The sequence below is a fragment of the Carettochelys insculpta genome, chromosome 30 (genome assembly GCF_033958435.1).
Source record: "Carettochelys insculpta isolate YL-2023 chromosome 30, ASM3395843v1, whole genome shotgun sequence".
Classification (NCBI taxonomy): domain Eukaryota; kingdom Metazoa; phylum Chordata; order Testudines; family Carettochelyidae; genus Carettochelys; species Carettochelys insculpta.
This window is the reverse complement of record NC_134166.1, coordinates 5,658,357-5,680,887: the sequence shown is the minus strand read 5'-3', so window position 1 is coordinate 5,680,887 and position 22,531 is coordinate 5,658,357. Positions and strand designations below refer to the sequence as shown.

The 22,531-nt window shown below is 51.9% G+C and overlaps 1 protein-coding gene across 1 annotated transcript in view; it reads left to right on the top strand.

Moving 5' to 3' along the window:
- Window positions 1-22,531, top strand: part of ITGA10 (integrin subunit alpha 10) — a 60,387-nt gene continuing 37,856 nt past the window's right edge. Inside the window, exons 1-4 of the mRNA XM_074981429.1 lie at window positions 1-18; window positions 12,142-12,281; window positions 20,891-21,000; window positions 21,776-21,864. Of these exons, the coding sequence (XP_074837530.1) occupies window positions 1-18; window positions 12,142-12,281; window positions 20,891-21,000; window positions 21,776-21,864 (357 nt within the window). The remainder of the gene's footprint in view (window positions 19-12,141; window positions 12,282-20,890; window positions 21,001-21,775; window positions 21,865-22,531) is intronic.

The following is a 22,531-nucleotide window of genomic DNA, read 5'->3' as shown; positions in this document are numbered from 1 at the left end:
ATGGCGGCGGGGGGGCAGGTGAGGTGGAAAACAGGGTGTACTTGCTCTCATCTGAAGCTTTGCTGTGGATAATGGACTTGTTAGGTGGTGTTGAGACTAGTCTCTGCCTCATGCTTTCTGGTGTAATTTCACAGCAGATAACATGGTGTCAGCGGTGGGATAGATGGATCCAGGGATAAAGGACCCACTGACTCTGCCCAGAGAAGGTCCACACACCACTTGGTGGCTAACACGTGGTTGTCCTATTGACACTAAAGGTAGGAAGCCCTCTGGGGAAGGGACCATCTTGTGCTGCGTTTGTACAGCACTTAGTACAACTGGATCTGATTAGTGTCACTGGAGGGGCTACTGCAGTGTAAAAGCCGTGCACAGGTGCCTTCACTTCCCCCCGACTCGGGGTCTGAGAAGGAAGAGAGCTTGGTGCCTGTACCTGGGCGTAGGAACCACAGTTGGGAATCTGCAGCCTTGCACCTGGGATTTGTCGACTCTCCCCACCCCAGTGCATGGTGCGCTGCATCCTGGGGTCATCTCTGGGACACCGGATGCTACATCAGAATGATTCTGCTGCTCAGATTCTTCACTGCTGCAGCTGATCAGTGGTACGGTGCAGTCGGCCACAGAGTTGATGCTCGTTAACATTGCATGCCTCCGATTCTGCTCTTACCTTGGTGCAAATCTGGCTTGCCTCAGTTTTAGCATGGCCCTGTGGACACTGGTCTTGGACACAGGACAGCTGGGTTCTTTAGTCCCAGCTCTACAGCTAAGCTGGAGCCAGTCCATTCTCCTTGATTTAAGCTACAAATTAGGATGTTTTCAACCAGTGGAGGAGGAAGGCAGAGTTCCCTTCAAACTGAGCGCTTGATTGGCTGCCCAGGAGAGATCCAGATGCTGCCCAGCTGATTAGCAGCGTGTCCACAGCTACCCCCAGCCGGCAGCTTGTGTGTTTTTTCTATGGGTGGTGCACATCCGCATGCCTTGATGCATCTAAAATGTGTTCCGTCCACAGATGGACAATTGACAGGGAACCCTATGGGAGGAGGTTGTTCCTAACTAGTTTGAAAATGGAACTTGATGCATTTATGAATATGATGGGGCTGTCTGCAAGAGCAAGGACAGAACTCGGTGTTCCTGGGGGGGGGGCCTTCGAGGCCTCTCACCCCTTTCTGTGCATTGTCCCCCCGCCAGCTCTGGCTGTCATTCGTTAAGTTCTTTGGGGCAGGGCTGCTCTCCATACAGCACCTGACACAACGAGGGCTGTGAGAGCTCATAATAAAATACAAGCGAATGTGTAACGGAGGCTGACCAGAAAGGGGATTGAAATTGCGACTGGTTACTGGTCCTTGGCTCTTCATGGCTCCATGGTGCATTAGAAACAGCTGCTTGCGCAAGCCCAAGTTCACTAAATCGACCACGTCCTGTTGGGGAAGGGTACGGAATGTCAGGAAGACGCAGAGACTTGGAAAGATCACCCCCCCCAACAGTCCTGAGGTTTGGGGTTCACTGTGGGGCAGCCTGTTTGGGCACAGATAAGATCAAACACCAGTATTTCCGCTGTTTTTTCCAGCCAGGTGTGGGATAAATTTTGTTATGGGTACCCAGGCATGTGCAGATGGGCACCACCCCTAGAAACAGAAGCTGCCGACTGTGGGTGCCCAGCTAATCAGCTGGACAGCACCTGAACCTCTCCTGGGTGACCACCCAAGCGCACAGCTTACAGGGAACACTGCACAGCACCCCCAGGTTTTGGGCAGGAGGTGAGCGTGGGCACCTGTGCATCAGAGTTGATATGAGACACTCAACTGGGTTGCGGACCCCATTGTACTGCGTGCAAATCCACGCACAGTCTCTGACCCCGGAGGCTTCCAGGCTAGAAAGGCTGGAGGGAGGAGCCGTTACCCCACCTCTGCGCAAGAGGGAAACTGAGGCTCGAGCTGCCCCATATCACCCAGGGACTTGGCTGCGGAACCAGGCATTGAAGCCAGCTCTGCAGAGCCCCCCTGCCCAGTGTCTTGAGCACAAAGCCCTCCTCGCTCTCCCAGGCTCAGCTTCGATTGCTGTGCATTCGGGCGGCTGCACGTGGGCACGGAGAGGAGAACGAATGGCGCCACATTTCCCTGGCAAAGGTTTCTGCAGAGTCACACCAGGGAGCTGCGGCGGCAAAGCGTGTCACAGAAAAGCATGCTGGCCCAGCTGGCTTGGCAACGTGCAGGCCTTGTGTTCCCACCATGCTGGGGGCTGCGTGCCAGCAGTCCCAGTGGGGGGGCGGGAAGGGGCTGGGGCTGGCACTGAAAGGGGAGCTGGGGTTGGCAGAGGGAGCTGGTGTGTTTCCACCACGTTGGGGATAAAGCAACCAAGTCAGAGTTTCATCAGACACTCTTGGATTCCTGGGTTCAGGAGCTGGAATCTTGCAAAGCAGCATTTGCCCAGAGGCTGCAGCTCTGTCCTCACCACAGCCGAGAGGCAGAGAGCTGGCACAGGACTGGAGGGCAGGAGGACTCCTGTGTTTGTCCTGATTCTGGGTGGGGAGTGGGACCCCATGGTTACAGCTGCTGGGAGGAGGAATGGGAGAAAAGACTGGTTGGCTTGGGAAGGGAGTGGTGTCTAGTGGTTAGAGCACATGGGGGTGGTGATGAGAAGCTGGACTCCTGACCGGTGTTCCCAGTAAGCTGAGCATTTAGGTGGCTGCCTAAGAAAGATTCAGGTGCCCTACTGATTAGCAGAGTACCCACAGCCAGCAGCATGTATTTTGGTTGGTGGTGCACATGCCTTGGTGCACATAACAAAATTTATTCCACCCATAGATGGAAAAAATTAGAGGGGACACTTCTCCTCACCTATTTTCCCAGCTCTTCCTCTGACTCACCACATGGCCCTTGCCAAGTCATTTCACCCCCAGCGATATGCCCTGTCTGGGACAGCAATAACTGCCTGGCCAGTGGGCTGAGGGAGGTCCTTTGAGGGCCTTCACTGCTGTATGTGGATACAGTGCTAGTCACTGCGAACAGGACGGGAGCCTCGGTCCCCTGGGAGCTGGCCCAGGTGGTGGCTGAGGGCAGAAGCTGCTCGGGCAGTTCCCCCAGCAGCTTGCCCCGCAGCCCCCACTTCCTCCTCTAGGTTTTGTTACTTGGTCCTACTCCTGTGAAATGGGCCCATCACTGGTTTCTCCAGCTGGTGCCTCTCTGCCCTTGGGAGGAGTCTGCCTGGCTGCAGCATCCCCTCTGCCCCAGAGCTGGGAACTGGCAGAGAGGAGGGGGAGCCAGCCAGTATCCTCTGCACACGGTGCACATGGAACAGCTCCGTGACTCACCACCCCGCCTTTCTGTGCTCCACCAGCACAAGGTCTGAGTCAGTGGCACCTCCAGGCTCCGTGGATTGATGGGCACAAGGCTAGCAGGTAGCCCACTGGGTTTTAGAGGGTGCTTTGTCCTGAGCTGCTTGTCCGCCCGTTTGTTGCTGTGATTCAGGCTAATGAAGGTTTGGAAGTGATTTGAAATCTCCTGTTTCTGGGCTTCTGCCTGCTATGGAGTTCTTACGCCTTCCTCCAGAGCTGCCGGTGGCTGTCAGAAACAGGACACAGGAGTGGTGGAGCTGGGGTCTGAGCCAGTCTGGCAGCTATTCCTGAGAGATTCTGCAGGAATCTGCCCAGTGTTTTAGCCAGGGAGCGCCGCGGCAAGGAACAGGGGAGCTGTTTGCCTTCCTTGGGGCTCACTGCCCAGTTGTAGAAGCTCTTGTGATATTAGCTTGTTGTTTAGAAAGTCCCCACCCTTTTCAGCCAGCTCAGTGAGGGCTTCTGCGGGGTCCCAAACTCAGCATTTCCGGAGGAGCTTGGAAGGTTGAACCCTCCTCTCCCAGATCCAAAGGCTGGAGACTGGGCCCAAAGCCTGCGCCTGGCTCTCTGGAGCTGGCGGCGTGAGCGTTGCGCCTGGCCGACTCGACCCCGTGGATCCAAACAGCCTTCCGTGCTTTTGGAATCTCATCAGCATGAGCAGAGCTACTGAGAGCAGAGCACATTGCGTGCGGCCCTTGGGCCAGGCTGACCCCTCTCATCCCCTCCGAAGGGTATTTCCACGCTGCAGCCCTGGGGTGGATGGGCCTTGACCCACGTGGCCCAGGTTATCTGCCGTGAACCCGGGGTGACTGTGTAGTGCTGACAGACACCCCCCCCGGCTCATACAAACCTGGCATCGCCACAGCTCAGGGGATGAGCCTCTACCACATGAGCTACAAGACAGATGACTATTACTAGCAGCACCAGGGGGATGCACCTGGGGGGATGCTCCAGGGGTCACATGAACTGTCAGTGCCAGCAGCTGGGAAGGAAGAGGCAAGGGGGGAGGAGCAGGGGCAGGGAATGGAGCAAGGTGGGAAAGGGGCAGGGCTTGGCGGCAAAGGGAGGCACATGGCTGGTGCCACTTTGTAGAGTAGACTCATTATTCTCTCTGTAAGTGCTCTTGGTGGCACAAGCTGGGACAGTACTGCACAGCCAGGGGGTGTTTGATCACATCTCCCACGACCGGCCTGTGCTAAAAACTCATCACTCATCTTCGCAGCTGGTAACACCCAGGCTGAGTAAATCGACACTAGCTCAGATGTCTACACAACCCACAACTCTGCAGTCAGCCATCACTTGAATCCCCTGCGGCTGTGTGCTGAGCAGACAGGGCTCGGCCAAACCCGGGTGGAAAAGGCCCATGGCTTTTGTATGGAAACGTGGAAGAAATTTTTCTTTTGCTTCCTTTTTTCAGCAAAATTTCCCAGGAACCACTTGATTTTTTTTTTTCTTGGTGATGAAAAAGCAAAAGCAGAAGCTGAAAAATGTAAGAAGCATGTTGGAAAATCAAAACAGGGTCAGAGGCTTTGATGACTTTTTATTATGTTGATGAAAACCAGCTTTTCCTGAATGTTACATCTGGACTTTTTGGGGGCAGGAGAGGAGGGAAAGTGGCCACCAGCTTTCCTCATCTCTGAGCAACAGGTTGGCCTTATCCCCACCCTATCCCCAGCAAGAGATGGTGCGGACCACAGCACATCTGGAACTGCTTTGGCTCTTCCTCCCGTGCCCTCCCCATCCCGCTCCCGGGGATTGGCGGGCATTAGCTGTGGTAGCTTTAGAAATTCCTAGAGGCTATTTTTTTTTTTCCCTCCAAGAGGGAAATATTTTGGCAGACCCCACGAGTCTCTCTGGGGATTTGTTTGGGCTTCTTCACAGCCCCAGAGCCTGCCACTCGCTCGTGGCATAGCCAGCTCATAATTTTATTGTGCTAGATTGGGAGATCTGTCCCTTTTATAGACTAGCCATTTTTCCTACTGCTGGCTGTCCTCCCCACAATGTGTAACTCTGCTGTGTTCTTTGTCCTCTGCATCTTTTCTTGCCTCCAGGGAGAATCCAATCTAAGATGTACCTTGAGTGATGTGCGTACGGGGGGAGACTGAGGCACAAGAAGTGCAGTCATGCCATATTTGGTGTTTAGGGTTCCAAAAGCCCCAGCCTCTGGAGCCATGTAGTTAAATGAAAATCATCACTTTTCTATAAAAATAAAATGTTTCTGGTCCTCAGACTTGCTTAGAAAAGTCTGACCTGAGTTCAGTCCTAAAGTTCACAGCCCTTATGGGAGATGGCAACCCCAAACTTTCAAAACTCCTAAGCCAGGTGCTCCCAGAAAATCATGATTGGCTTTGAAAATCTAATTGCGACTTCTGGTTTCTGTGCACTGGGTCACATTTTTCAGCTGCTTCTTTATAATTTACTAGATGCTTACTTTTGAAATAAAAAGTCTCACATGACTCCACCAGGTTTTGCCCAGCTGCTGGAGTCCTGTGAGAATCTTGGAGCTGGTCACTTAGTTGGTGACTGAGCTAGGGCTAAAACCCAGGTGTAACTTGCCTTGTGACTCATTTGAGCTACACTTTACAGTTGTCATCACTAGGTTTCAGAGTGAATGTCATATGGTGACAAATTAGGGCAATTTGTATGTCCCTGACAACTGCTGGAGAAAAGGACAGCCCTGCTGCAGAATGCTACTCTAAAAAACTTAGGCTGGCCATACTTGTAGTTGGGGATCATATTTCCTATTGCTTTCCACCTTGGCCACGCGTTCCACTAACATTTTTTTGCAGGCCTAGGGGTGGTGAATGGTTACAAATCATACCAGAAAGCCAAAAATTCCCATTAAATGAAAATTCAAAAAAAAAAAATCAGTCTGGGGTCATCTAAAAATCTAATGTGGATAGTGTTAAACAGTGTTTCCTCTAACTTTTTCCATCTGTGGGCAGAATAAACTTTTCGATGGGCACCAAGGTAGGTCTGGATGCGCATCACCAATAAAAACACTTGCTGCCCACTGTTTTTGTTTCTGCTGGTCATGCACATTTACACTTGCCTTGATGCACATAACATTTATTCTGCTCATAGATGTTAAAAAGAATTAAAGGGAACATTGGTCTCAAAAGGCCATAATGACAAATGGTTCCTGAGCTCAAAAAGATTGAGCCCTACAGCCCCTTATGTTGTTGCTCATTGCAAGACTCCCTGAGTGAAATGTTCTGGCCTGTCTTATGTAGGAGGTCATACCGAGGATTAGAGTCTTCTGGACTGAAGTATATGACAGTTTGAAAGAGAGCAACAGCATATAAAGTTAACTGGCTAAGTGAGCTGGGACAAACAAGGCTCTTGGTTCCCAGCCAGTGCAATTCTCCAAACTATTTCAAGACAAGGAAAATTTTTTCTCCCTTTAATTTGAGTTTCCTAAAATACCCATGTGGGCTAATTTCCGAAGCTGGCTGCTGGTAATTTGTTAGCCAGCCACGCAAAGAATTTGCAGCGTGTGCGTGTGATCCGTACTGGGGCGAAGGCGCTCGCTTTTCAAACTACACCCTGTGTAATTGCTAGTCTGTTTTCTTCCTGAGGTTTGCTGTGAATCTGGGACATGGCTGGCTCTTGAGACAGAGGAGTTACTGTGCAAGGGGCACAGCCGACGCCCTCTCCTCACACATCCTCTGAGAGGCAGGAAGTACACCGCTCCGCTCTGCCCTGCCAAGCTGGAGCCCGTCACTGGGAGGTTGTTATGATCTCAGCTTGGAAACTATAATTTCAGGACAGCTCCTCCAGTCTGGATCATCACTGACCCCCCCGTGCACAAAATGCATCAGACACGCTTAAGGTTGACTGCATCATGGGCTTGGTTTTGTAGTTACAGAAAGGTTGCTGACCGTGTAAAGCAGCCTTAAAACTCATGTTAATTGCAGATTCCCCACTCACACCTTGGGAGGCCCTGTATATTTCAGAATAATGCACCCTCCCTGGATTTCACCCAGGCGTCAGGCCAGTGTTGAACATTTTTCATGCCCCTCCACTGCTCCTGATTTCAGCCTTTGCTCACCTTTGGCCTGAGCAGTCACTTTCACCTGATTGTCCCTGGTCAGTTTCCTTTCCTCCTTCTCATGGATTTGGTTTTAAGGTGCTGCACTGAAATGGTCTAATCATGCCATTGACTAAGGGCTTCTTGGTTCTAGTCAGCGTTTCTGTAAGCTGAGCACTTGGGCAACCAACCTGAAGAGCTTCAGGTGCCACCCAGCTGATGAGCAGAGCTCCCACAGCCTCCCACAGGGGGCGGTGTGTTTCTATGGGTGGCGCACACCTACACATGCCTTGGTGCACAGAACAAAATGTGTTCCACCCATGCGTGGAAAAAATTAGAGGAACTGCTGGGTCCAGTCCCTGAGCTGAAGGAACATGGTCTGTTGAATCAGAGAAAGAGGTGGTGAGTTGGAATTCTGGGTGATTTTTTTTCCCCTGGGCCCTGCAGCACTTGGAAGGCAGGTCTGATTTTTCCATATGTGACTGTGAGGATTAACTCAGACGTGGTCTACACTAGGCAGGTTAGTCGATTGCAGATAGGCAAGTCTAGGTACCGCAATTGTGCAGCTAGAATCGACTTATCTGCCTTCGACTTATGTGGCTGTCTGCACAGAGGGGGGTCGACGGGAGAAACTCTCCTGTCGACCTCCCTTAATCCTCGCGATAGCGAGTACGGGGGTCGACTGCTGACTCCAGGTAGTTCAATTTCACACATCTGCACGAAGCACACGAAATCGAACTCCCATCTTCACCGTAGTCCACCCAGACCCTAAGATTCATAAAGTGCTTTGGGACTGGGATGTAAGAACACTCAGATCTGCAGTGCAGGGAGGAACTCTGGAGCCATGAGGTGTATTTAAGGAGATGAAACTAAATGTTCATTTTAGGGTAAGCCCGGATAAGCCCAGGTCCTCAGGGCTTATCCCCTTTTTCTAAAATATGCTACAGGCTGCTCAGGGCATTAAAAGAGCCAGAACATCTGGCAAGTCCTGTGCAAGGAGTCAAGCAAAACAGCACCTCCTTGCACCAATGTTTTGCTACTAGGATGGGAGTTGGTTTGTTATAAGAGCTGGTGGGGAACCACAACTGCTGTTCCCCGAGAAATTCCGACACGTAGAAATGTTGCAATTGTTCCCAATGCCATGACAATCTGAACGGTCCCATGAAATGAGTGTTCTGACATTTCAATTTGGGCCCATTCCAATGTTCTGCTTCACTCGCCTGGCCCCTTTTGCTTTGACTTTTCTAGTCCAGCCAGAGGACAGCTACAAATCTGAAACGGATTTTGAACAGGAAACTAAATCAAAATGATTCATTTGGAGAGGGTCATTCGGCATGATTTTTGACAGCTTCCCACTGAAAAACGGCTTTAGAATGAACCTCATCGTGAACTATTTTGATTTTTAACAAAACCACTTTTTGCAATGGAAACCAGCTGTCTACGTATTCGTTGACCAGTCTAATTAACAGTAGAAAGAGGGGGGGGGTCCCTTGATGCAGTCAGAGCCGGCTGTTCTCTTGGGGTACATCTTCACTGAAACAGGCAGTGTGCCGCCCAGCCTCTGGAGGCAGCTAACTGCTCAAGCTGGTGCAGCGCAGGGGGTATTGTTGTCTAGCCAGTGTGTCTCAACATTTTTTATATATATATACTTTTTGTTTAGAAAAAGGGGTACCCCTTTTTCTAAACAAAATTATAAGTACCCCCAGACTTCTCTGGCCTACCCCTAAGGGTACATGTACTGATGGTTGACAAAGGTGGTCCTCACCACTATGCGCTGATGCTGTGTCTAGGGAAACTGAGGCACACACTTCAGGTTACTACAGGCCATTCAGAAACACATGCAACCTAATGCGGGGAATAAAATCTTCACCCCCTCCCCCTTCTCCCACTTTGTCACACCCTGCCATTGCTGGGTAGGTCTTTCCCAGGCCTGGGCTTGCTTTCTGACATTTGCAAACCCAAAGCAAGGCAGGGGTTTGCACTAGCAAGCACCAGGGCCTCAGGCCCTGGTCAGGCCTTTCAGGTTGGCTGCCCAAAATGACAGGCCCCTTTTTGAAATGTTGGCCCTCCGTCTGTGGTGCCGCCAACCAGTGAAGGAACCAGCTGGCAGTGAGTTATAAGGGCAAGCCAGTGAACACAATCCACTAGATGATGGAGGAATGATGTTTCGCGCGCGCGTGTGCGTGTGTGTAATTGGATGTGCACATTCAGCCTCAGCCATGTGCCTGTCTTCTGTGGGACTGGTAACCTGAACCAACCCAATCTGGGAAGCCAATTGCATAGCTAAAATTGACATTTCTGAAGTCGCCTTCTGTGGCTGTATACGTGTTTCTCCCTTTGACCTTCCTTAGTCCTCACCTCTTGCGAGGGGCAACGGGGATGACTTTGACCCTGAGAGTGTCATTTCACGCGTGTGCACAATCATATCCTGTAAGCTCAACCCCGAGCAGGTCGATATTCAGTGGTAGTGTAGTTGTAGCCTAACAGTCTCATTGAGGGCTTTGGCTGCCCAGATAGAGGGGTTGTTTTAGCATCTGGTTGCCGGCTGTACAAATTTTTCCAGTCTCCCAGCAGCTCCCGCTACAGAGGGTTGCAGATTCCAAGCCCAGAAGGGACTCCAATGAGCGAGTAGCCTGGCCCTGGCCCAAGCGCCCTCCAGTTCCTAGAACAGAGATTAGCCAACTTTCCCAGGCAGAGCATCGAAATTTGACCTTTTGCCCTCTGTGGATGGGGCGAGTGCTGGTGATACTTTTTAAAGTCACTAATAGTCTTATGGACACCAGCTGCATTCACAAATAAATTCAGAGGAAGAGCATTACCATTTTGATGGTGGTTGGCAGCATTAGCTGATCTTTTCTTAACCCCTGGGCGGCCTGGCTTTGAGCAAGCTGCCGGCTGCATGGGGAAAGAGGGGCCAGGTGAGCTCCCGCCTCGTGTGCTGATGAAAACTGGCATGTTTGCCAGTATTGGCACCCGTGCTGGGGGTCACTGACCCCTGCCCTAGAATCTCACCCAGATTCCTGCACCCAGTAGGGGAGGTGGATTTCTTGTGAACCATGTAATTTTTGAAATGTTGGACAGTCAATTTCGGACAAGTCACTTCAGCCCAGATCTTCACGGAAATTTCGGCACCGACCTCCCAGTGGAGTTACTTTTGTGTGTTCAGGTCTTTACCTCTCTGGCCCCACATGATATTGTCTCACCTACTTAGACAGCAAGTAATTTAGCACAGGCTGATTTTTGCTTTAAAAAATGTGGTTTTATGAAGTTAATTTTCTAATGTGAACGGGACCACTGTAGCTTTAACACTTGTTAGCTGTTAATATTAACTGACTCGTTAACACAGGCTGAAACTACCCCTGTCCTTTCTACACTAGGATTATCACAGAGTTGTTATTTTTGTCACATGGAGTACCAGCTGCAGAGGGCCTCTGATCAGGGATACTAATGTCACAGAGTAATCTGAACTTTCTGGTGTCCAGGTCACTGCACCTGAATTTCTCTTCAGTGCATGAACAATGGAAGGAAGGGAATCTTCACAGCATTGGCTGATTCTGCTCCCGTTAGCAGGAGCCCTGCACAGATACAGCCACAAACACAAATAGAAATTTTGTACCTGCAATACTGAGCTGCAGGTATGCGCACTGCCATCTGTGGGTGAGGATACCTGGGATGTAAAGCAGATCTCCGACGTTGGCAGGGCTTTAGCGACAAGTCCTGTCCTGGCAAACACAAAGGGCAGCTCCTTGATTAACAGCTTAACTATATGACTCCAGTGTAACTGCTGCAGAATCATCTTTGGCCACCACTGAAAAATCCCCCATAAGACGCTGTTACTTCCAAATGGAAACTGATTTTTCTTTGCCCCATTTTTTCTCCCCTCTACACGAGATTCCCCCCTAACGTTCCACTTGGGCCACACGGTCTCACCGAGGGAGGTGTGTGCGACACAGGGAGCAGATGCCCAGAGGCTCCGCATTTCAGCTGGAGCTCCAGGCCTTTGTGAAGGGCTGCAGCTGTGCTGCTCTGAAGGGAGAAAGGGCCGGCATCATGATTCCGGCAGCGCTAAGGGCTAACTGCCCTAGTCCCCACCCTTCCAGGGCGCGGAGCTGGGCCCTCCTCCCACCTTGCCCCTGGTCCCATAGAATCTCATAGCGGGACCAGGGGCAAGGTGGGAGGAGGGCCCAGTTCAGTGCCCTGGAAAGGGCGGGGCCAGAGGTGGAAGGGGCGGGGCCTAGGGCCTCACCAACCTTTCCCATGTCAATTCTGAATGGCCTTCTGAAATGAAATCCGCCCAAGACCTGTGGGCTTTGTTTCCCTTTTCAGCCCACGTCGTTTGCCAAACGTGCCGCTTGCCCCTCAGTGCCCCACACAATACAGATTGCAATGAACTCACAATTTGCATCATATCTTTAAGCTTGATCTTTTTGCAAGCTGCGACCCCGGGGAACGATTGAGAGTTTCTTCTTTGTACCTCCCCGCCCTCCACCTCTAAGGCCGAGCCTGCAGTGAGCCTGTACTGGCCCTGTGCAGTGCTTGAGCTCTCTGGTGAGGGGTGTGAAAACTCATCCCCCTGAGCACAGCAAGTTGCAGGCTACAGTTCTCCATGCTGTTAGCTACTCCCCTCACCAAGGGGGTTTACACTGAGTGTGAGGGGATCTCTCTCTTCCTCATTGCTCCTGCTGTGGTCACACTATCGGGTTAAAATGCTGCTGTGTGAGTGTAGGCAAAGCTGAAGTCCTTGCAGACACCTCCAGTATCGGGATGGCTCAGGCTCAGGTAGACTAACCCTCTACTCTGCGTTTCTCTAGGGCTCTGCATATCCTTCAACATTGAGGTGAAGCGACCCCAGATATTCCAGGGTCCGCCGGAAGCTCAGTTTGGTTACAAAGTCCTGCAGCACGAGGCCGGAGGGGAGAAATGGTGAGTGTTGAAAGCTGCTGCAGCCAGGCCCAGCAAATGGGGAGGCGAGAGTGGGGAAGGGCAGTTCCACAGGGGCCTGGAGCTCTGGGACCCTTTGAAATGCCATGGCAATACTGTTCCACCACTCTGCGTGGCGGAGGGGCCTCAGTCCAGTGGCACTGAGAGCTGATTGCCTGTGGCCCCGCCCCTTTCGCCCATGGTCCCGCCCCTTTCGCCCATGGTCCTGCCCCTTCTGGGGGTGTGGAATCAGGCCCCCCTTGCCCTGGGGCCTGTGGTGGCTGTTGGGCCTGCTGGCCACAGCAGTTCCAAGGAGCAGCCCTTGCCCAGCAGCTTGGGTTTTTCGCAGCCTCACTCCTCGTCCGAATCCACTTTCAGGCCACAACTGGAAACCCGTCTGACTCCCGACAGACGTAGTTCTGCTCCCTTTGGAAGGAGAGACCCAGTGTTATTCATGTGCATTCCCACAGAGACTAGGGGCCCCGAGGAAGTGCCTCCTCCCGCTGCCCCCCATTGCCTGCAGGCTCTCTAGGGGGAGCCAGGTTCCGGGGGGGAGGATGCCCGATCCAGTGGCTTCCTACAGTGTGCAGGCTTTTTTTGGCGGGGGGGGCAGGCTCTGAGGAGCTACCCCTCTCCAGCTGACCCTGCTGTCTGCTGCCCTCTGGGCAGGGCCAGGCTGCAGAGGGCTGCCCGCCCCCCAACTACACCCCTGCAGTCTGGTGGCTTTCGAAGGAGGTCAGGCTCCAGGGGCTGCCCCCTTCCAGCTGTCTCCCATGACCTGCAAGCTGTCTGTGGGAACCAGGACTCAGTGGGCTGCCCCACTTCCAGCGCTTCCTCCTGTGGCCTTCAGGCTGTCTAGGGGGCAGGTTCCGGGGGGCTACCCCCCTCTCCAGCAGCCCCCTCTGTGACCTGTAGGCTCTCCATGGGGCAGCGGGGGCGGGCTCTGGGTTTGGGGCAGGAGAGGTACTTACCCAGTCTTTGTGGCAGGCAAGAGAGCAGAGCCCCAGCCCTGCTGGCCTCTCTTGGTGCTGCAGCTGCCCCCAGTGGCCACTCTCAGCACTGGATCCCTCCTGTCTGGGCCCCTCCTTTCTCCTCTCTCTCTGCCCCTCCCTTTCTGTGTTCTGGAAAACAGCTCCATTCCCAGCATCTCCTGTTTTCCAGGCACAACCAAAGCCTGACTTTGGTTTAAATTAGGAAACGAGGAAGCTGTATACCACATTTTGTGGCCGTAGCTCTTACAGTTCAAGAGGCATTCTTGAGTAACCGTATCACAGACAGACAGACTCTCTATATACACAGACAACATGAAAAGCAGCACGTGCATTCATTCAAACACACCCACACCAGTCGTGCCTATGTTGTAGTAGTTACCAGTCAATAGCTTGGGCCAATCTAACGGCCAGTTTGATTGGTCCCAAGGGGAGGAGTTGGGTTCAGTGGGTCACTATCCAGTGCTACGAGGCTTTACAGGATGAACCCAAGGCTCCACGGCAAAACATCCTGTCTTTAAAGTAGTTCTTCCCCATGCAAGTCTATGGGTTTTGTTTCATCTTGTTGCAATTATTCCTTAATGAGTGTTTGTGTGTGTTGTCTTCCACCAGCATTTCAAACAACTGTCTCTGGGAGCTGCAGCCTTCTGCTTTTGGTTCGATCTTGTTATATTGTTCTGTTCTCAGGGCTGTGCCTCATCTTCTGGGCTGTCAATCTGCCCCTTGTTAGTCGTCAAGTAAAATGGGCACTTCTGATCACTTCTTGGTGCCTCTAAGACTTGGTCTACACTAGGCAGATAAGTTGATTGCTGAGACACAATTCTAGCTATGGCAATTGTTTAGCTAGAATTGGCTTAAGTGCAATCGACTTACCTGGCTGTCTACACAGAGGGAGGTCCATGGGAGAGTTTCTCCCATGGACCTCCCTTAGCCCTTGTGATATCGAGGAGCACAGGGGTCAGCTGCCAACTCCAAACAGTTTGACTTTGCACATCTCTACCAGCTGCACAAAATCAAACTCTGGAAGATCGACCCTGAGCGGGTCGATCTTCCCCGTAGTGTAGACAAACCCTAAGTCTCTCACTCCTCCCTCAACCATCTGGATCCAGCGGTGTCCTTCACGCATTCCTCCTTGCTGCTTTGTGACACAAGGATAGTACTGCACAAAAGTTGCCACACAGTAAAGAATGACATCAGAAATGTTCTCAGAATCAAAGAAATAAACTGAAGGGTAACAGGTGATCATGAGGCACGTGGATTCTCCTGGTATTCTTCTGCCTGAACGTCCGAGTAAGCTCAGACAGCTCACCCCATGTGCGTCTGCTAATGGCGCTAGGCCGCTGCCTTCTGCTAATCAGAAAAGGTGGCCAGCAGAAACCAGCCAAACATAACGTGGAATGTTTAGGCAAATGCGATGTATATTCTACTGCTGCGTTACACAGACAATGCTGTATAAATGATTCAAAAATTGATTTTGGCTAGAGAAACCTTTCGGGAGGCCTGGGCCTGCCCTCGTGGGAGCTGGGGAGGGAGCATCACTCAGCCCTACCCCACTCCCAGCTCTATTCCGATCCTACCTATAGCCACATCCCTGGCTCCCGGTCGTAGACCCTGGCTGTGGCTTTTCCTGGCCCCAGACCCACCCCCAGGGCTGACCTCCTTACCTTTGTCCATCCCCCCATATTAAGCTGCCCAATTCAGATGCTGGCTTGGTGGAGGGGTGGCGGGGATAGGTATAGGGATAAGTTTGGAGACCACCAAGCTAAACAAAAGACAGGCAAAGGGTAGGTGGCGAAACTGAGGCAGGGAGCAGGGACGTGACATTTCTAATATCAGTGGCAGAGATGGGCTGAGTGATAGGCCAGTGCTGTAATCGCTGCACCACACTGCCTGTCTTGACCTGGCTGAACCTTCAAAGCTGGGGAGACTAGTTAAGCCCTCTGCACTGCTTGGTCAGGTCTTAGAGGTACCAAAGGGGGTTAAAAATTGGATGTCCCAGCTGAAACTTGTGTGAGTCTGCCGGCTTTAATTCTAGCATCTGTACTGCAGTCGTGCACAGGAGCAGGGGAGCAAGGCATCCCTGATTTCCCAAAACACCCATCAGCAGTTTAAAAAAAATAAAAGGAAATTACTAGCAGCCCTGACTCGGCTGCTGTTTGAAAATGATTCTCAGAAGAAGAAGAAAAAAATCTGCGCTCAGGAAATCCAGCTGTTACGCCAGGAGGAGCTGGCAGTGGCCAGGACTGCGCGTCATAAGGGTTTGACACGCAAGTCATCCGAGTACAGGAAACAAACATCATACAGTGGAGGCTGAGGTGGAGGGAGCAAAGTGACAGTTCAACAGCTGTCCGTGGGTGTTCGGAGCAAAGACTTGGATCTGCAGCCATCTCCCTGCGGGGCAGAGCTGAGCCAGTGCCAGTGTTCATCTGGGTTATGAGCTGAAACGGACACCCAAATGTGCTGTCCATTCGGTGACCTTTGTGGGAGGAATGGGCGTGCTACCAAACCTTTCCCTGTTGACAGGCAGCCACCCGCCGGGCTGCTGCTCTTGGCAAGAGATGACCAAGAGAGGACAGGCCATAAGCAGTGTTGCCTCTAATTTTTTACTTCTATGCGAGGAATAAATTTTGTGGGCACCAAGGTACATGAGGATGTGCATTGCCGTAGAAACACCTGCTGCCGATTGTGTACGCTCTGCCAATCAGGTGGGCAGCACCTGATCTCTCCTGGGTAGCCTCCCAAACACTCAGCTTGCAGGGAACGCAGGCCACAGGGGAGCAAATCTTCTCTCCCAGCTTCAACAAGGAGGGATGATAGGGTCGTTACAGTTTAGACCAGGTTTCTCTTTAAAGCTCGACTCTTCTAAGTGCTCTACAGTCTGCATGGTTGCTTAAACCAAGCAAAAAAAGGAAGGCCCTTCTCCGTGCCACACACAGTCGACTTGTGCAACGATTTGCTGGAGGATGTTGTGAAGGCCAAGACCGTAACAGGGTGCAAGAAAAAACCTAGACACATTCACAGACGATAGGTCCATCCATGGCTATTAGCCAAGCTGAGCTGAGATGGTGCCCATAGGCTCTGTTTGTCAGAGGCTAGAAATGGATGACAACGGAGGGATTCTGTTTAATCCCTCTGGGGCATCAGGTGTTGGCCGCTGTTGGCCGACAGGATCCTGGGCTCGGCGGACCTTTGGTCTGACCCAGTCAGGCCCTTCCTATGGTCTTAATTTTGCTTTGTCCCATGGGTTCATTGGCAAACATTGGCAACAGACCATGTGCAGTTAGGTAAAGGGAGACCAGCCCCAGGAAAACCATCTACTACTGCACAGGTTTTCCAGTAGCTCACCCAGCCATCCTCTGACCTTCCCTCTGCCAATCCCTAAGGAGATGTGTGTCTCGAGCTCTGTGCTCGTGCAGTGTGGTGCAGACTCCTGCTGCTGGTGCCAGCCCCTCTATTTGCCCTGGGGGGTGCCTGTGGCTCCAGCTGCACTCCCCCCGCACATCACCCTTGTCTCCCACTTTGATTGGCTTCCCTTCAGGGCTCAATCTGGGGGCTAAGATTGTTGATTCAGCTTTGAGCAGCTGCGGTGGCCTCCGTAACGGAACTTCCATCAAGGATGGAAAGGGCAGTGCAGCCACCCTGGCTTGGAACTGTCCCCCCAAACTTTGAACCCCCTGAAAGCGTGGAGACCCAGCTGGGAAATGTAGCTCCTCTTAGACAAGGGCGGGGAGGGACACTCCCTGGAAAATGTTCACAAAACCCCAAACTCTGTCCCGTCCATTTGTCCAAACTTCCAGTTGACTTTTTCTTGAGGGGGGGAAACAACTCGAAAAAATGTGGCCCAATACAAGAACAAAAGTCTTTTGGTTTCCAGCCCAATTTTTTCAGTTTTCTGACTGAAAAAAGAAAAGGATCGAAAACTTCCAAGGAAAGCAGACACGTTTCGTATACATGTTGGTTTAGTCAGAAAACCCCAATTTTCCTTCCCAGCCTGCACCTCTTTCCCCGCCTCCGCCACCAGGCAAAGATTTGGTGGAAAATTTCTGAGCAGCCTTAATGAACAGATCCCAGGCTAACGCCAAGATTCCAAAGGGCTGCCAACGTTTCAGCTGTCTAAGTAGGCACAGTATTCGAGAGGTGGCCGTGTTAGTATGTAGCTTCGAGAACAACAAGAAGTCTTGCAGCACCTTATAGACTAACAGATATTTTGGAGCATAAGCTTTCGTGGGCAAAGACCCGCTTCATCAGATGCATGAGTGGGGCGGTGGTTTCAGAGGAGTATTTAAAGAGTGGGGTCCCAGTAAGAGAGAGGACCAGAGTTGACAAGGTCTATTCAGAAAGGTGGGAATGGCCCAGTATCAACAGTACTTATCAAAAGAGGAAAAAACAAGTCAGATCAGACAGGGGGGATGTGAGCCTTTGGCAGAGTCTGTTGGGGAGCTAAGCAGGCACTGGTGTTTTAACAAATGAAAGGAGCTGGGATGCATGCTGGGAAGTCAAATGCTGCGGGGTTGAGTCAAATGCTGCTTGGAAGAGAGGCACACCCAGAACACACTAATCCAGCCCAAGGACCATCCTCGAAGCGCCTCAAAGTTTTTACCCATTTCTTTGGTTGGGGTGTGGGGTGGTATTGTCTCTGGTTTTCAGTTACCAAACTGAGGCACAGAGTAACAGGCCATGAGAGTAAAGCTAAGTATGTGCTTAAGCATCTGGCTTCAGAGGCTTGACATCTCTGAGGAGCTGGGAATTAAATCCACCGTTCCTCTAACTCAGCAGCTACTGATGGTGCAAGGATGATTGAGCGAAGTTGCAGAGCTTGGCTGAACAATCCCACCTCTCCACCCAAGCGCCTTTTTCATTTTTTCCTCCCACCCGTCCTCAGCCTGAGACCTGCTTTATCCATTGATTCCTTCTCACGTTAAGCCTCGTCCTCAGCGCTCGGGTCCACAAATCCTCCTTTTCTCAGAGTCTTTCCACCCTTCTTCATTTGACTGTCTTTTCTCTGGAGGCGTTTTGATATCACTTTCAGGCAGTTGAAAGCAGAGGTGGAAAAAGTACCCCAAAAGTTACTTGAGTAAAAGGACAGCTGCGGGGAGGGTGGTACTTAAGTATGACTCAGATGTGTCCTTCTGGAAAACTATTTGAGTGAAAGTACACACACACACACACACACACACACACACACACACACACATATCACATCTTTATTGTTCTCTGGTACCCAGAAGTGAAAGCAGCTGCACGTTTACTAAAGTAACTTTTGGGGTACTTTTTCCACCTCCAGCTGAAAGGCTCAGGGGTTATTTTCTGGGTGGGAATACAGCCAGATTGGGTGTAACTCACTGAAGCTCCTGGACATCCGTGGCGCATTGGTGACTTGCCCAAGTTTTTGGAAATAACAAGACACCAACTCACACCCCAGAGTTCTAAGGCACCACCCTAACCCTGGAACCAGCTGGGATGTTGGCCTTCTGGGGCACCCTTTCCAATCCCTTGTAGCAGAGTGGGGAATTTCTTCCATGTGTGTTTTCACTTGGAGCATGTGAACAGTCACAGTTCAACGGGAACTAATGGAGCTGTAAACTTGGGCAGCACTGTTAGCTAAAACAGAGAGGCCAGAATGAGTTTCCCTGAAGGTATTTTCATTACATTACCAGACCAGAGACAAGCAGGGGGCTGGTGTGATAAGGATTCCAGGATGCTGCAGGATGAGGAAAAGCCCAACTAATCCTGATCCGGGATGGATTATGGAACAGAGAACTTCTCTTTCTCTGTGTCTTTAGCTGTGGGTGTCCTGGCAAAGGAATCCTGGAATATGTTTCCCATGGGGGCAGAAAGGTTTTGGCATGTGTGTTGCAATGGACTCACCTTGCTGGCGTTGCATGGGAGTTATGGTAGGAAGCTGGGAGTCAGGACTTTTTTTTTCCTGTTGTTATATGACAGCAAGAAGCCGCACGGGCAGGGTCGTCCCGGAATAACCACACCAAGCAAACACACCTGGCCGAGCTCTGCACATGCTGCTGTGCTGGCTGGTTTCTGGGGCTACGGGCAGAACTTGAAAGCCCCTGGAGTGGTTAATGGGATATGACTGTGAGGAAATTCTTCTATGACTCTATAATCCCTGGCATGACCTCCATTCCAAGCTTTGCCAGGGATTGGCGTGCTTATGGCACGTCACCTCCTGTGTGCCTCAATTTCCTGCTCTGTATGGTGGACTAATGCTGTCCTGCCCCATGTGACAAAGCTCCTCCTTTGGCTTGGTGGGTCTTGTGTTTCTTGGCAGGTTATTTGCCTCAGAGGCTCACAGGAGCCCTCAGGTTAGACACCAGCTGTTCGGGGAGCTACTCTCATTGGTGGGCAGCAAAGGGGGAAGAGAAAAACCCACGCTCCTTAGACTCTGCAGTCCCCTCCAAGTGATTCAGGCAGGACAGACTCCTCCACCAAGCCAGTCCTTCTCCTGTGCTGGATAGAGGATGGTGGTGGGGAGGGAATATGGGAGCCCGGGCCCACCCTCTACTCCAGGCTGCAGCCCAGGGACCATGTGATAGCAGCTGCCAAGAATGTCTCAAGTTTCGGCGGCTTGACTGTGGTGACTCCCTGGGCCACTTCCCCACAGCATCTGCCTTCCCACCGGCTCTTCCCCCGGAACCCGCTAGCACTCTCTCCTCTCAGAACTCTGCGCGGTTCCTCCTCTCCTCACCCAACACTGAGCCAACAAAAGAAAGGCCTTTTTGTAACCGGTCTCAGCTGGTTCTTCGTGGTGTCATGATTACGCTCTGGAGTGTGCAGGCCTCCTAATTGGCCTAGTTGCCCTGATTGCTTCTAGCAGGTTCCTGAAGGTTCTGGATCAGCCCTTGCTAGTTTATTCTGGGAAATGGGATCTATTCAGCCTAGGGTTAATGCATCTCCCCTCTACCACTTTTCTGCAGCCTTTGGCCTGACTTTGTCACACACACTGCAAGTGCTTTGAGGTTTTGGGTGGTGCGTGCCGTACAAAGGGCCGAGTATTGCGAATTAGGAACATAGGCACCACTTCATGCAGCTAGTGCTCAGCCTCCTGTCTCTGAGGCCAGTTGTACACTAGGGGAGAAAATCAGTGTAAGATATGCAACTCCCCCTAGGTGAATGGCGTAGCTGGGGTTGCTGCACCTCACCTCGGTTTTCTGTGCTGTGCCCACAGTGGGAGGTCGACAGGAGAAATTCTCCAGTCAACTTCCCTCACTCCTCACGATTGCCGGGGTCAATGAGGGCGCCCTCAGCGTTTGATTTATCATGTCCTTACTAGACCTGCCAGATCAAACCCCTGAAGATTGACATCAGGAGTGTTGACCAGCTGAGAAGTATAGACAAGCCCTGTGGCTGACCAGTAATGGCTGTTTGAGAGGAAGGGGGCAAGAATTCGCACTAGTGGACAATTGTGGAATAACAGTCCCTTAGGGGCAGTTTCTTACTAACTGTGAAGGGTTTGTATGGAACCCCTCACTATAAAACTTCCCTGCAAACGTCTTCCTGCACTTCAGACTCTCAGGATCCTGACTCTGCCAGTGTTTCCTTTCCTGCTGTTCTAAGTCAGAAGGCCCCATCTTTGCCACCCTAACGGTGTTGTTGGTCTTTTCTCTGCAGGGTGTTGGTCGGGGCTCCCTGGGATGGGACAGCCGACAACCGGAAGGGGGACGTGTACAAGTGTGTCGTGGGTGAAAGAAACAACTCTGCGTGTGCCAAGGTCAATCTAGGTAACTGCCCTGCAGATGCTGCCTTGAAAAACCAACCTGTATGAGCTGAAATTTTCTTACCAGTCCTAAGAGATTTGGTGAGGTGGCTGGAGAGCTAGCATCCAGACCTAGCTCTCCAGACCGCCCCCCTGAGATACACCAGCAAACCCTAAGAGAACGTCATCGTCATAGTTGCATTGGCATTTTCATTGCTGAAAGCTGGGCGTCTCCATCTGCCCCCGCCCCCCTCAGGTGAAACCTCTCAGCCTTTCCAAAGTGAGAGTGGCGGGGGAGAGGTTTACGAAGGATCTCGATGGAATTAGATGCCAAACTCCCACTGAAATGCCCACTTCCTTTCAATGACTCCAGTGGGGTCAGCAGCCACCGTAAGGTGGGGGTGGGGGCTGGGCTCTGTGTCCCTGGAAGGGGCGGGGCCAAGGGCAGAAGGGGCAGGGCCTATGGCAGTCAGCGTTTAGCGCCTCTCAGACCATGGCACTGGCCCCACCCACGTCACAGCCGTGCAGGGTGGTGGAGCAGAGCTGCGACAGCATTTCAAAGGGGTCCGGAGCTCCAGCTGCTGCTGCTGCTGCTGCTGCTGCTGTTAAAGTAGCAGCAGTGGCGGCTGGAACTCCAGGCTCTTTGGAAGCACTGGACCCCAGGGCAATTACCTCTCTTGTTCCCCCCGACCCCTCGTCAGCAGGCCTGAGTGCCTCCCAAAAGCTGCGCTCGGTGAGCAGTCTCAGGCGGCCCTCAAACGCTGCATGCTTTTCCTTCCGCCTCTCGGCACTTTGTTTAGCTGACCTGGCCCTGCAGAACCTCTCCACGCAAATCAGAAACATGCACTTTGGAATGACGCTCCTGGACACCCGAGAGGATGGCTTTGTGGTGAGCAGGTTTCTTACCAACGGGCTGAAAAAAAAAAACATCCACCCTCTGCATTTCTGTGAGGGGGTCTTCACCAGCCTGGTGGCATCTTGAGACTCCAGTTAAGATCAGAGCCCCCTTGTGCTAGGTGCTGTACGTACCCTTAATGAGACAGTTCCTTGTTCAAAGCGTGTAAGACAAAGACTGGGCAGGGAAACTGAGTCCCAGAGAGGAGCAGTGACTTGCCCAAGGTTACACAGTAAGCCTTGGCAGGAAATAGAACCCAAGAGTCCTGCCTGCTGCTCCAGTGCCCTACCCACTCAGCCACACTGCCTCTTCAAGAAGGGCTAGGTGTGGATAAAAGGGCTGTTTTTATAGTGTGTCTTTAAAAACATCTCAGTGTAGCTGGATTAAGTTGAATTTTAATGCTGGGAGATGTTACAGTTTTGTAAATTTCCCTAGCATGGCAGAGAGGTCTTGCCAAAGTGCTACGGGGGTGATAGAAGCACCGAAAGCCCTGTGGGGGGGGTGCTCCTAAATCCCTTGGGCTTTGCGGCAAAGTCCTGCTGAGGGGTGACAAGTAGTGCCCTCGAGATCCTGACGGGTGTGGGGGAGAGACAGAGGTGGATGGAGGAGATGATTCACAGGAAGGCAGGGTGGAGAGGGGTCTGGGGACGGATGGACTGGG